This window comes from Dama dama, chromosome 24 (assembly GCF_033118175.1).
Source record: "Dama dama isolate Ldn47 chromosome 24, ASM3311817v1, whole genome shotgun sequence".
Classification (NCBI taxonomy): Eukaryota; Metazoa; Chordata; class Mammalia; order Artiodactyla; family Cervidae; genus Dama; species Dama dama.
The window spans coordinates 38,612,062-38,627,514 of record NC_083704.1 but is presented as its reverse complement, the minus strand read 5'-3'; the positions used below and the strand labels follow the sequence as shown (position 1 = coordinate 38,627,514).

At 41.8% G+C, this 15,453-nt stretch overlaps 1 protein-coding gene across 2 annotated transcripts in view; it reads right to left on the bottom strand.

The window, feature by feature from the left end:
- The window catches only part of SUCLG2 (succinate-CoA ligase GDP-forming subunit beta), a 263,629-nt gene extending 254,819 nt beyond the window's left edge, over positions 1-8,810 (bottom strand). For both annotated transcript variants that reach the window (XM_061128114.1, XM_061128115.1), the window contains exon 1: positions 8,658-8,810. In XM_061128114.1, coding sequence (XP_060984097.1) covers positions 8,658-8,741 — 84 coding nt within the window. In that variant the 5' untranslated portion in view covers positions 8,742-8,810. The remainder of the gene's footprint in view (positions 1-8,657) is intronic.
- Between the last annotated feature and the right edge of the window lie 6,643 nt (positions 8,811-15,453).

Genomic DNA, 15,453 nt, shown 5'->3' with positions numbered 1-15,453 from the left:
AAATCTGGGAAAGGAAAACTATTCTGACCTAATAAAGCCTAAATTTATAAAGCAACTAAATTTAGTTTCAAAAATTCACTGCAAGAGAAATAATGACTCTAGCCTACCATCTAACCAGAACGTCAGATGTCATGCATATCATCTCACTCAATCTTTGTAACCATCTGTAACAAGTATTTCCTTTTAGAGAACAAGAAATTGAGGGTCAGTCAAGTTCAGTAATTTGTAGAGCTAGAATTTGGCAGACCTAGAATTTGAATTTAGTCCTGTTTTAATACAGAAATCATACCCTTTTCTCCTGCTTCCCAGACCCTGGAGCCTAGGAAGGAGGGTGTCAGATAAGAGCCTGATAAGAATCAGATGGTGATATCACCCACTCAATGGATATGAGTTTGAGCAAGCTCTGGGAGATTGTGAAGCAAAGGGAAGCCTGGCATACTGTAGTCCATGGGGTCGCGAAGAGTCAGACATGCCTGGGCGATTAAAGAACAACAAAAGAGCCAGATAAGAAGACAATCATGAAAAGTTGATTAGTCCATCTACGTTAAAGAGCCTCTTGATCAGGGTCAAAGAGGAAAGCGAAAAGGCTGACTTAAAACTCAACATCTAAAAAAGTAAGATCATGGCCTCTAGTCCCATCACTTCATGGCAAATAGAAAGGGAAAAGGTGGAAACAGTGACAGATTTTATTTTCTTGGGCTCCAGAATCACTGTAGACAGTGACTGCAACCATAAAATTAAGACAATTGCTCCTTGGAAGGAAAAGCTATGACCAACCTAGACAGCATATTAAAAAGCAGACACATCACTTTGCCAGCAAATGTACATCTAGTCAAAGCTTTGGTTTTCCTAGTAGTCATGTACAAATGTGAGACTTGGACCATAATGAAGGCTGAGTGCTGAAGAATTGATGCTTTCAAATTGTGATACTGGAGAAGATTCTTGAGAGTCCCTTGGACAGCAAGGAGATCAAACCAGTCAATCCTAAAGTAAATCAACCCTGAATATCCATTGGAAGGACTGATGCTAAAGGTGAATATCCAATACTTTGGCTACCTGATGCGAAGAGCCAGTTCACTAGAAAAGATTCTGACACTGGGAAAGATTGAGGAAGGAACAGAAGGGGCCAAAAGAGGATGAGATGGTTGGATGGCATCACCAACTCAGTGGACGTGACCTCTGAGCAAACTCCGGGAAATGGTGAAGGACAGGGAAGCCTGGTGTGCTACAGTCCATGGGGTCACAAAGAGTCGGATACAACTTAGTGACTGAACAACAATAAATTAGCATAAGCTATACACCAAGGTATCCATCCCTCAGGGACAAAAAGATGTGGAAAGGTAAGCAATCAGCATAATTAAACAGTTCAGGTCAAACAGGACCATCTGGCAACATAACTTACTGTTTTAACAGGTATCATCATGAGGCAGGTGACTCCCAGGCCCTGTGATTTTAAGCAGGTTATTACGTGACTGGTCTATGCCTCTACTCTGTTACATGCGATATGAAGACAGTACAATCTGCCTGCAGTAGCATGGTTTAAGGAAATCATGCACAGAAGTCACTTTGCACAGAGTCTGTCACATATGAATGCACAGCACTATTATTATGAAAGCCCTTTCACCACCAGACTTTTCCTTTCTCACTTGCCTAAATTCTGTGTGTGTGTGTGTGCATGCTCAGTCACTTCAGTCATGTCCAACTCTTTTGCAGCCCCATGGACTGTAGCCCGTCAAGCTCCTCTGTCCATGGAATTCTCCAAGCAAGAATACTAGACTGGGATGCCATGCCCTCCTCCAGGTGATCTTCCAAACCCAGGGATCAAACTGGTGTCTCCTGCACCTCCTACACTGCAGGTGGATTCTTTACCCACTGAGTCACGTGGGCATCAATCCTCAACTTCTCTGTTACTTACCTGTATCTTGTTCTCTGCACTCCATGAATTCATCTAAACCACAAAAGCTTACTGGATACCTGGTCAGGCAGACTGGTAAAATAGGAGTGCATAAGAACAGTCTTGACCCTCACAGACTTTACATTCTTACATTCGTGGGAAAGGAAGGAAGACAGATAAAACAAGCAAACAAAAACACATAATAAACTACCAAATAAAGTGGTAAAGAATCCACCTGCAATGTGGGAGACCTGGGTTCGATCCCTGGGTTGGGAAGATCCTCTGGAGGAGGGCATGGCAACTCAATCCAGTATTCTTGCCTGGAGAATCCCCATGGACAGAGTAGCTTGGCAGGTGACAGTCCATGGGCTCGCAAAGAGTCGGACACAACTGAGCGACAAAGCACAGTACAAAGAGTTAAAAAGCAGGTGAGAAGCAGCATACAGTCTCAGGGGAGAGGGTTAGTCAGATAATATCTTACATAGCGAAAGCCCTGTTGGAAGACTAGTTAGAATCAGAAAGTTGAATGACAAGCTGAATGATGAGAGAGAACAAGGTCTGAGATCAGAGGGAACAAAACAGTGCCTTAGAGGACTAAAAACATAACTCTACTGACCTCACAATGCTGCAGTATGATTCCTGGTTTACACATCAGTTTTGCCACTAGACTATGTGCCTCCTGAGGGTAGGGCTATATATCTTCTTCCTGCACTCCCTCACTCATGGGATATTCTCTAAAGCACTAGATTTATGGGGAAGATAGTCTTTCCTATAAATAGTCTCTACCTTCAGGGAGCTTACAACAAATAGCATTGGGCAAAGACTAAGCATACAGAAAATATTCACTAAGTGAACAATATGTGCTTGATGTTCAGTTTTGTAGTTCAATATCATGGCAAATTCTGGCCTTTCTACAGCCCTTCTTTCCTTCCTCATTTGCCTAAAAGATCACCAGCCTTTCAAGTCTTCTGCAATGACTCCTCTAATCTCCCCATCTCTCTCTCCTCCGCCTTGGCCCATAATCCACTCCACCTGGCATGCCTTCTCCTATATCCTCTTTACCAGACTAATTCTAATGTCATTTCCCAAAATTTCATCAATATACTGACTTTCTGCACTGCTTCCCAGGTGTTGCAGCAGTAAAGAATCCGCTTGCCAATTCAGGAGATGCAAGAGACGTGGGTTCGATGCCTGGGTTGGGAAGATGCCCTAGAGGAGGAAATGGCAATTCTCTCTAGTTTTCTCACCTGGAAAAGCCCATGGACTGAGGAGCCTGGCAGGCTACAGTCCTAGGGGTTGCAAATGAGTCATACACTACTGAGCACACCCAGCACACACACATACTGATTTTATTATTTGCCCAAATGTATAGAAGTCGCTCAAATTCTTCAGGCAAACGTTTTCATCAAGTAACAGAGAATGATGGATATAGCTAGAAAAGGACAATACCAGATTGAGTGAATAGTAAAACGAGTTGAAAGACAAATGATCTGAAGTTGCATGTATAACTGCTTTTCCTCCCCAAAATACAAGATATGTCAGTGAGTTTCTGGGCATTGTGCCTATAGAATTGCAGCAGGATACAAGGGCAGCAAGATTCTCGTGACTGTGGATCTGTGTACTCCATCTCTCATCCATGAAAGAAATGCTTCCTTCTCAGTAAACAAAACCAACTTGGGATGAGCTATCACTTAAAGATCTTCCCCACAGAGAAATCAGTAGTTTAGCATCTAATTTGACATGAATTTCCTTTTCTAAGGACACTGCAGTTGTACTTCATTTTTAAAAATAAAAAAGTCAGATATTTATTCTTCTAGGCAAGAAGGCAGATAAAGGTCAGTCACAACTTCCAACACAGCATCCACAGCCATATTTGGCTGATTAAAAATGTCCACGTAAGCTTCAGCCTTCACTTCTAAAAGCCAAGCATCTATCTTTCTTTTCCCACTTCTGGAAAGAGCAGAAAATCAAGCTGGAGTCATCTATTGTAAGGTATATAACAGCAGGGGCATGGTTTCCATTTCCCTCAACAAGGCACATTCCTCCCTGAGTTCCTGGACAGAAGCTGTGAGCTTTACAGAGAAATACACACCAAGGACTGTACAGCTAGGGGTCTTAGGGACAGTCTTTCCCACGATGTCTCTGCTTCTCCTACAACAGAACAGCTCTGTGAACTTCACCCAACCATTATGAGAGGGTAAACATACTAAAAAGCTAAATACCATGATTAGATTACCATTAAACATTTAAACACAGTGCCCTCAATCAAGACTTCTAAGACATGACTAATGTAACGGGCTCATTTCAGTGCCCAATAAGGCTGTGCCTTGCTATATTGTGCTATTTTTAATAGTGCACTATAATTACATGCCTGGCCTTTGGCAGCCAGACTGGGATTCAGCTATTTTTTACTAGCTGAAAAACTGTGGGTAAGTCATGCAAGAACTATAAGTTTTTACGAACTCCTTACCAGGCCCTGCAAGGCCCCACTTGATCCAGGCCCTGCCGACCTTACACACCATGACTAGTACTATCACATTCCACCTCTTTAATGGTCTGGATATGTTGAGTTCAGGCCATACCTAAGGGCCTTTGCATTTGCTGTCCTCTCTTCCCCAGAATGTCAAGTCACCTGGTTGGCTACTTTTCATTACTCAGGCCTCAGTCCAAATGTGAAAATGCCACCTCCAGTATCTCATGATGTTGATCACATGAGTGCATATAATTACATTTACTTAAAGTACAAAACAAAAGCACTGTGTGGTTACTTAACTCAGGAGACCAGTTACTCTTTTCTCAGTAGTAGTTCTATAACCACACAAGGGTGTCCTCTGAGTTGCAGGTACATGATTAATTTCTTGATATGGTGATATTGATCTGCTCACCTGGACACGTTCAGTTTGTGAAAACTCAAACTGTTCACTTATAACATGCACATTTTTAGCGTATGTGTTACACTGCAATAAAAAAATTAAACCAAAACAATAAAAAGAACAAGTTGTCAAATTGGTTTTCCTTGATAAACTAATCTATGACACACCATCTGGGCTAGACTATTCATTTTCTACCCCAAGACCTTGTTTTACTTTCTTCATAGCATCTGTCACTGACTGAAATCATCTTCATTACTGTTTATGTAAGTACAGTCTAGCCATTTCCCACCCCTATTAAAATGCAGTATCATGTGGCCAAGATCTCTACCTGTCTTGTTTACCATCCCCAAATATCAGCACTTCAAACAGCCTTTTTCCAGGTAGAAAATGAATAGGAAAAAAAAAACATGTAAAATAAATGGCAAAAGGGTGGCCCTTTAAGGATGATCTAACATCAAAGAAAAGTCATTATTTAAGTGTTAGAAAAAAAAAAAACAAGAACTGTGGTGCAAACTATGTGAGGCCCAACAACAGAGAAAACAAAATGTCAACAACATTTGTTGTTGTTCAGTTGCTCAGCTGTGTCTGAGTCTTTGTGACCCCAAGGGTTGGAGCTCACCAGGCTTCCCCGTCCTTCACTACCTCCAGTTTGTCAATGACATTAAGCATCAGAAAAGTGAAAGTGAAGGTCATTCAGTTGTGTCCAACTCTTTGCCATCCCGTGGACTGTATATCCATGGAATTCTCCAGGCCAGAATACTGAAGTGGGTAGCCTTTCCCTTCTCCAGGGGATTTTCACACCCCAGAGATCAAACACAGGTCTCCCACACTGCAGGCAGATTCTTTACCAGCTGAGCCACAAGGGAAGCCCTAAAAATATGTGGCAAATTTAACTATGAGGAGGGGATAGATAATGTCATTCTACGGCACTCTGTGAGAGTGGTTGAAGTTACTTCTCACAGCAGAAACTGGGTCTTTTTTTTTTTTTAAGAGTATAATTATTTACTATGTTATGTTAGTTTCTGCTATACAACAAAGAGAATCAGTTCTAAGTACACATATATCCCCTTCCTCTTAGATCTCCCTACCCCCTCCCATCCCACCCATCTAGGTCATCACTACAGTCTGTCATACAGAGTGCAGTAAGTCAGAAAAACATGTATCGTATATTGATGCATATGTGAGAAACTGGGTCTTTTATCTCTGTACACACAAAAGTTTTGCACAAGGCATGGCACAAAGTAGGTCTGAGCCAAGAATAGCAACTGATTTCTGAGTCACTTCAGGAAGATTCTAAAGTTTCCTGGAAGAACAGGGTCCTATTCAAGTGTAACGTCTGCCCTGGGCAAGGGAGTACGTAAACACAACATAAATGCATAGACAGGTGAAGCAGATACAAAGAAACACCCAATAATATGAAAAGGGCTCCTTACATAACATCTATCTTTTTCTAAGATGTTTACAAAGAAGAAAATTAAAATGGATCAGTAGTATTGGTCATGGTTACTTACTCTGAGCTCTGCAGACTAACTTACATGCTGGTATAATGTATTTTCATTAAGAAACTTATATCAGAAACTGGTATAATGGAAACTGAAAAGAAAACCTTTAACCTGGAACCAGCTCTGCCACAAACTCTCTTTATAACCTTGAACAAGTCCTTGAACTTCTTTAGTGCTCCATTTTTCGAACTGTGAAATGAGTTTTTTGGATCGGATACTTGCTAATGCCCATTTCCAGTTCTTGAACACTGTGTACTATTCTTGACTTTAAAAAAAAAAAGAATTCTCATCTCCTAAGTGTGTGTTCACAGGACAACACTTCATCTACAAGTACGTAAATCAAAGTTTTCAGACAGAGTGAGGTAGAAGATTCTTTTACCCAGTCTTTTTGCCAAACCAAGGGTATCCCCCACCCAGATTTTCTAAAATGTTGTATTCAGGCTCCCATTTCTTGCTAAGGCAAGAAGCCTTATCATACTTCAGCTAAACACTTGAATTTTTCTACACAATTACTTCTTTTGCTCGAATTTTCACTGCCTTAGGCCTCATGTTTCTCATCAATTCAAGTCTACTCTCAGAGTTAGCACCACAGCTCTTGGTTTTTTCCTAACATTTAATGAATGGAACTTGATCACCTGGAGATATTCCCCTTACTCTATTACAACGGTTATTAGTTATTTTAATTAGACAAAAGCCACCATTCCCTTTGCTATCTTACCATACTGTCAAGTGCCTGTTAAAGATATTACAGTAATGTTATTAGCACCTTTTAAATTTGCATTAACAAAAACATACAAATGAGAAGTCAGGAAAAGAAAAGGAAAAAAAAAAAAAAAACTCAGATGTCATAATTAACCAAAGTTTAGAGTAACTCAAAAAATCATCAGTAGCTACCTTTCAATTAAAAAAAAAAAAAAACATACTATGCACATCCTAGATAAAACTGCAAGAATGATCATTTGTCTCTCATCAATTAAAAATGGGGAAAAGGACAAGGACAAGGCTGTGCTTTGGCCAAGCCCCATATTGTTTTCTTCAAAAGGGAAAAGATATTTCTAATGGAGAATAAAAAGTTGAGTAGTTGAGTCATTTCTCCAAGAGTCATCACCAACTCATAACTCCCCAAAGGCCTTCTGGCTACTATGGCTCTTGCCACCTACAGAAACTAAAATCTTCTAGAGGCCAAGCTCTAATAGCTACTCAGTGTCCATCACTGGCCCTCCTAGGATTTTGTTCTCTAGAAACAAGGAGAAAGAGGACAAGGGCAATACTCAAATGTGTTCCATTGACAGGACTGAATTTTCACTAAATTGAGGAAGGACGTTTCCCATCATTCTCCTTGACCCCCTCATTTCACCAACTCAGCACCCCACATCCACACCCAACCCCGCCAGTCTGCAAACGCAGGCAGCTCACTCCAGGAAATGAGTGACTAAACCAGCAAGGCTGGGGTGGGTTTCTAGGTACCTTCATCACAAGGACATTTGTTAAACGGGTTCAAAAGCAGGACTGGCAACTGAGGACTGGCAGTTACCTCAGAACAGATAACTGAGGACAAGAAAAAAATGTTTCCTGCCATTTTAGTAAGCGGTAATGTTGCCTACCATCAAATCAGCAGCCACTGCAGGGGCCCCATACAGTGCACCCTGAGGGGAATGGAGGATTCAGAGGAACAGTAAACAGGTCCTAGATAAGGTTAAGATGCATATCAAAGGAATAATTTCAATATGCCAGACTCTTACACCTTCCATACGGAGAAAAGCATCAAAATCACTAACTTGTCATATCTATATTTTGTGATTAGTCTTAACCTTCTAAACTTCCACAAGGTTTGGTTTTTGTTTGTCTTCCAGCAAAAACTCCTATAAATCCTGGCTCCTCCCCTACCTCTTTCCAACAATTTCTCGGAGCTATCCAAAAACTTCCTCAGGATACAGTGCTCAATAAATGCCTCAAAAAAGATTTTATTTCTCAACTTCTAGGTTGTGTTTTGGTTGTGTGTGTGTGTGCTGGCAACACAATAACACCTCGGGACTTCAAACCCCGTTTCCAGGAACTTTTCCTGAAGTTGCCTGTGCAGCGCCTGGTATTGGGCCCGGCGCCCTCCCCGGCGCTGAGGGAATCCATGTCAGCGACAACTGAGAGTTGGGTGGCTCTCACTCTGAGGTGGCCCCGGCTGTCATTAACCCCTCAGCCCGGGACCTACCCCCCCCCCCACACCTGAAGGAGAGGGTGCTGGGGTCCCTCGTGCGCCCCAAACGCCGCACCGCGCGTTCTCTCCACAGGTGTGGCGCCGCGGCGACCGCGCACCCGGGACCAGGAAGAGGACAGAAGGGGACGGAAGGGGATCAACGGCTGCTCGAGGCCCCCACCAAGGGGTCCGCTCACCTGGGACCTGGCCGCCAGGAGCGGGGGCCGGAGCGCCAGGTCTCTCAGAAGTTTCCGGGCCTGCGCTCCCACGGGGGCCGCCATCTTATCCAGGAAACAAGCGAGGGGATCCTGACAGGGTGCCGGCAGGGCGGGAGGGGGCTGGAAGAGGAAGGGAGGGGGAAGGGGCGGGGCCGGCCGCCGCCTGCCGCCCGCCCCGCCCCCCGCCCCGCCCCCCGCCCCGCCCCCGCCGCCCGGGCGCGCCTGGTGACCCTGGGACGCGGCCACACTCCTGTGAGAGTACCTGTCGAAGCCCTGCGTCCCCCACGACGACCACCACCTTGGCCCCAAATTCACTTTCAGCATTTGGAGCCTCCTCTCCGCGCTACCGCGGGTCACAATGTGAGCGAAAACCCACCCCGAGCCCAGCGGTCGTGGACTTAAAGTGCACTGGAGCGAGAGGCCAGTGCCTGTTGCCGGTTCCAGGGAGTGCTCTGAGGAGCGGCCCGTATGGGATACCAAGTGAGGGATAGGCCTCTGCTCTGGTCCTGGGGCTTCAGGGGCTTCTGGAGGGAAGCGGTGTTTGAGGTGAACCTTGAGGGAATAAGGGAGAAGCAAGCAGGTCTGAAGAGGTTAGTAGAGGTCCTCTCTCTACACTTCAGGGAGACTTTGTCTCTTTGTGAAGATTTAGACAAAGATATTGAAGGATTTTAAACGTGTAGTCGCCAGAGTAAGACCAAGAGTTTACTTGGAATTTACATGACTCTAAGCACTGTCCGTGGAATAAAAATAGCTAGCAAATATGCTTAATATGTAGCAGTCACTTTACAAATAAGGACTCGTTTAGTGTTCATAGCAAGCCTTACAGTAGGCACCAATGAAAAAAATCCCCATTTGGCAGAAGAAAAAACCTGAGACACAAGGAAGTTTCCTTGCTTATTGAGGGTCACAGATCTGATAAGGATTGAAAATGAGTTTCAAACTCATGCTTTCTTCTCCCAACCCTATAAAGTGTCATTTTCGAATTTTTAACCTTACTTTATTCTTGAGCCTATGATCATGAGAAAAGGTACAAATTTAACAGAACTGAGCAACTATTTCTGCTAGTTTTCTTTGAAAGTGAAAGTCACGCAGTTGTGTCCCACTCTTTGTGACCCCGCGGACTGTACTGTCCATGGAATTCTCTAGGCCAGACTGTTGGGATGGGTAGCCCTTTCCTTCTCCAGGGGATCTTCCCGACCCAGGAATCCAACTGGGGTCTCCTGCATTGCAGGCAGATTCTTTACCAACTGAGCTATCCTTTTTTTTTTTTTTAAATCTACAGAAAAGTTGCAAGAATATTATCCCAAAACCCCCAAATATCCTTTACCCAGATTTATTGATAGCACTTGTTTACATTTTGCCTCAATCCCTTTTTTTAATAGATATAGATATGTAGCTTTATAGCCCATTCTTAATCATAGTTTTACTGGCTAGAGTTCATATCCATTGATGATTATTTCTTAAATCAGTTTTTATTGTGGTGGTTTCAAAAATCATGATTGTCTAATCCCATTCCTTTCTACATTTCTATAGTTTATGTTCTACTCAGAAGAGCTTTACTGTCCCCCACATTTGTTTATTCTTTTTTTAAAATATTTATTTTTTGCTCTGTTGGGTGTTAGTTGCCACACTTGAGATCTTAGTTGCAGCATACAAGATCTTTTCTTTGTGGAGGGTAAGCTCCAGATCTCGTGATCTTGCTGATTGGGGCTTAGTTGCCCAGCTGGAAGGCAGATTCCCAACCACTATTTTATCAGGGAAATCCCTCTTTCTTTATTGTTGTTTTCACTTGTATCAGTATCAACTCACAGATCCCTTTTTTTCACTATCAAACCTATGTTCATTCCTTTACATGTACTCAGTTCAGCTGCCTCTGAATATGGGTCATTTAATCCTCACAGGAACCCTGTAAAGGATGATGCTGTTATTTTCATTTTACCAGAGGGGTAACGGCATGAAAGAAATGTAACTTGCCCAGGGTCACAGCTTGGGAGCAGACCCCAAAGCTGGGAATCTGACCATACCCTCCTCTTGACATGAGTCGATCTGAGTTCCCACTTCATCCTCATTACTCGTATTGGGTTCTGCCATCTAGTCAATACAGAGAAAAGATTCTTATTAATGTTTGCAGACTGAATGTTTAAACTTGGTGAGAGCTTTGAACATGTTGACAGATGGAAGCAGACCACCTGTAGAATTCATCAAAGTCTGCTTATTCAGACAGTACTATGGCAAGGGAGTTGGCCACTATCACTTTCTTTCCAGCCGAGACTTGAAAGGGTTTGGAAAAAAGAGTACATTTTATAAAGAGGAAGGTGAACCTATTTAGACAGTCTTTGAGGAGTGTTCTATTAGGATGGAATTTTTTTCTATAGGGGTAGAGTTTTTGGAAGTGAAGTGGGCAGAAGCTTTCTGATTACCATTCAAGTACATGTGGCAATCTTTGCTTCATTATCTACTAGTGACTATTTGGGCTGGGTAGCATCATATGAGTTTTCCTATTTCAGTTGGAAGACAGGCTAGTCGTCAGCTTTGGAGCTCAAGTCTTGCATCTGCAATTCTTCAGTGTCTTCATTCCAGATTCTCTCATTCTGCCATCTCTGCAGCCCAGAGTTTGGGGAATATAGAGCATAAGGGCCTTCGTATGGTATCTCCATTGCTTAGCATTAGGCCAGGATTAGAGAAAGTTTGAAATAAACACATGTAGGATGACTTACACTTTGGAGTTCCTCCTAAGACTTCTCCCTATCTTCTATCCTTTTTATTTCCCAAATAGGAAGCTCTTTGAGGTCAAGGATTCCACCAGAGTTATACACTGTGCTTTACTGAGATGAGCACTGGGTTTTCTGTGAAACTGGATTGGGTTCAAGCCCATATCTGTCTTCTATGAATCTGTGACCTGAGGATCTACCTGCGTCACACAGTGATAGTAAGTATTCAATAAGATGTGTATAAAGACCTTGCACATAGTAGGGTCTTAATAAATGTTACGTGTCTCAAAGCAGTATCTTTGTCATGTGTCAGGAGTGGTTTACTTTCCTCAACATGCTCAGAGCATTGGGCTGCCTGGACCTGGCAGGGGCTCTGGTTCCAGAGAAAGGCTGCCCCCACTCTCAACAAAGATCAAGGATTAGTGTGTGTGTGTGTGTGTGTGTAACCAAGGCCCATGGACACCTTTGGCAGCCTGGTGAAAAGCCCATGACCCCTTTTCAGAATAATGCTTTTGAATATATAAAATAAAGTGCCTGGAATGATAAAAGAAACCAGTTACATTTAAAATAGTTATCAAAATGTTAAAAAACACAATGTTAATATGGTAAATGTCCTTCTTTATTAATGCATTAAATAATAAAGTCTAGCCTCATGTTTAAAACTAAAAATAAAAAAGGACGTTACATTTCTTCCTCTAAGTTCTTAATAAATATTTATTTGATATCTAATGTGAAACACCAGAGCCAATCTGAGATATGGGTTATAAGACCCCTGACACTTTATAACATGTTGATAGCATTGGACAAGGGTAGAGGTGTGTACATGCCAGATGAAACTTTTAAAAGAGTCTAAAGTGGTTGCCTCCTGGAAGAGGGTGGAAGATAGGAGTCAGGGAACCTCTACAATTCTAGAGCTTTGAAAATACAGATTCCTAGGCACCACTCTAGACCTACTGAATCATTTAGGATAGAGGCTGAGATCTGCATTGTAAATAATTTTCTCAAAGGGTTCTTTAGTTCAGAAACTGAAACAAAAACAAACAAAAAAAAAACCCAGCAAACAAATCAAACCATAGTGGTAAATGCTCAAGTCAACTTTCCCAGTGAATCAAGAGACAGCTTAACCTGCCTTCTTCGAGTTCCTAGTGTAGAAGGAAAATCCTATGAATTGTAGATGGAGGTGATGACTAAATGCTGCTCTCAGAGATTCTTGACACATGGATGCAAGACCTATCTTCTACCAGGGGAGTAGGTCAGCCCTGATGCATGGAAGCATTGGCTAAGGGTGAATAAACAGTGATTCTATGCTTTTTTCGATCAATTTTGCAATTGTGAACTGCTTGAGTAGTAACTGGCCATAGGCAGTAGCACTACCAAAAGCATTCCATGCTGTCTGGTATCAGATTGAAGCACAGAGGTAGACATTAGACAAGCTGAGTTCAGCTTTTGTCTCTGTGATTTAAAAGTTCTGACCCGGGGCCAGTTATTTCAAGCCTCAATCCTTTATATGTGAAAAAGGGGTTATAATAGTATGTATTTTGCCAGTGTGTTACTGAGTCCAAGCTTGTACTGCTCACCACACAAACACAACAGGCCAATAAATAGAGAGACAAACTATTGGGGCAAGGAATAGTGACTTTATTTGGAAAGCCAGCAAACTGACAATATGATGAACTCAAGCCTCAAAGAAGCATCTTGTGCAAGTTAGAATTCAGGCTTCTTTTTACTAAAAGGGGAAGAAGTAATGTCAAGCATTCCCTGGTTCTAGTCAGCTTCCAGAGGGGATTTGTTAATTTCTTCCTCCCTGCCGTCATTTTACCGGTTGAACCTGGTCAGGATGTTTCCTGAGCTGAACAAAGGTATTTTAGCTTGATGCTTATTACTCGGGAGGCAGGGTTCCCAGATATTGGTCATTATGTATAACTTAAGCTTATATACAACATCCCTTTAGTAACTAACTCAGAATATTGATAAAATACAGAAGTTCTTCCCTATTACAAGTGCATTGTCAAGCACTGCAGTTCCCAGTGGGTGTTAGCCCAGGCTTTCTTTACTTGACTAAGAAATGCTTTTTCATGTTTGTTAGTTAACTATTTACTTCTGTGAGCCTGTTTCCCCTTTAGTAAAATGAAGGCCAAGTCTGACAGCATCTTATTTGAACAATGTAGCACTTCTCATAAACTTTGCATGCACTAGAAATATTAAGTTCCAAAACTCATAGATCAAACTTTGGATTTAGAACAAATGGCCTACACTATTTCTTATTGAGTTAATTGTTCCAGGAAGGCAAATAAAAACATCAGTAAGCCCACACACCCTCTCTTTCATCTTAGCAGTGCATGTTAACAGTGAAATAATGTGCTCATTTTCATATCCACAGTGATTACTTGCGGGGTGGGGCCCCGATTTGCCAAAGAGGCACGTCAGGAACCCTCGCACAGGGATCATGCATCCAGCAGCCCCAGTGGTTGTTTATCATTACCTTTTCATTTAAGCATAAAAACCACTTGACAAATACAAACTTGTTATAACCAGTAGAACTGAATAGAATTTTTTACAAAACAATCCTAATTTCCATGAATAATGTGTTTGAGTTCATGCTGCTCCCTGTCAGGAATGAAAATCACCATTACGATGATGAAACAAAGGGCATTTGTGGATTTTGTTTGGTTATTTCTTCTTTAATGGATAACAGATTTCTTGAATTCACAGACAAAGAAACTTTGGCCTTTCATTATGTACATAGGTAATATCTCCGTTGCTGTTCGTGACAGCTGTTTTAACCAATGCTTCAATTTTGTTATTTGCCAATGGCACAGAAAGAAGTGCCATTGTGCTGAAGTTATTTTTTTCCTTCTTCAATAATGCATTAAAATGATTAATTTTGATGGCATTTCTGAGCAGCTTATTTAAATGATAAGGTGCACAGAAGAAAAGGGATTTGAAACTAAATGTGTCTTCTTTGACAAAACTGCAGTGAACTGAAGAGAAATTCTCACTGTATCCTGGAGAGAATTTGGGGGAGGCAAGGTTGAGCTATAGTAACAGATCAAAGTTAAGATGAAAAAGAAGGAAGAGTAAGGACTATCAGAAACCCAGAGAGGGAGCATTCAGGGAGAAGGTCACTTGAAAAGCTGAAAGTGGAGAATAAGATATAAGCATAGAAACAAAGGCGATGTCATTCTACTGGTCAGGAAATTAGAAAATGGATGAAGTGAGGAACATTTGTACAAAGGATAGTGAAGAAACATGTACTGAAAGAGAAAAATTCTCTTCAGAAACAAAATCTGCATTTCCATTTCAATTGGGAGCTGTGGAATTTAGCACTTTCACTATTATCAAGACATCCTTTATTTAAATAACAAAATTAAAATTAAAGACATTCCATTTCAAACACCCTGCTTTGTTGGGAAATAAGCAGTCACAGCAGAGTTCTTAATAGAATCCCATTTTTGTTTTTTTTTTTTAATATCCTTGGGACCATATCCTCCATATCTTCTGATTCAGTAAGCCCTTCTGTATTTTTATAAGTACCTCTCCCACCCCACCATCTTTATTGTTGGTGATCCAGTTACCATGACTGGAAAAGCACTGACCCAGAAAGTGGGACTTGAGTAGGCTAGAGAAAAAAAGCAGTCATCCAATTTTCTTTCTCATTTTCTTTTCCATTTCTTACCCCACTTCTAGTATGTTCCTTAACCTTTCCCTACCTCTCTGAAACCTAATTTACTACATAAGATCAAACAGTATGGAATGAAACTCCAAGAGAAGGTTCCATGCTGTTCCCTTTGTCAGAAACAACTCTTCCCTGTTGCCCACCATACTCTGACTATCTCATCCCTCCTCTTTCAATCACCATCCCCTTTAGGAAGCTTCCCTGAAGGCAAGGCTGGGAGTCATCTTGGTGGTTATCACTAGGCAATTACTCCAGTGGTTTCTTGTCTGCTTCTTTCTTTCTTTATATTGGAGTATAATTGTTGTACAATGTTGTGTTAGTTTCTGCTATAAATCTAAAAATCCACAATGACAGGGACTGTGTCTTCCTTGCTCTTAGGACCCTGCAA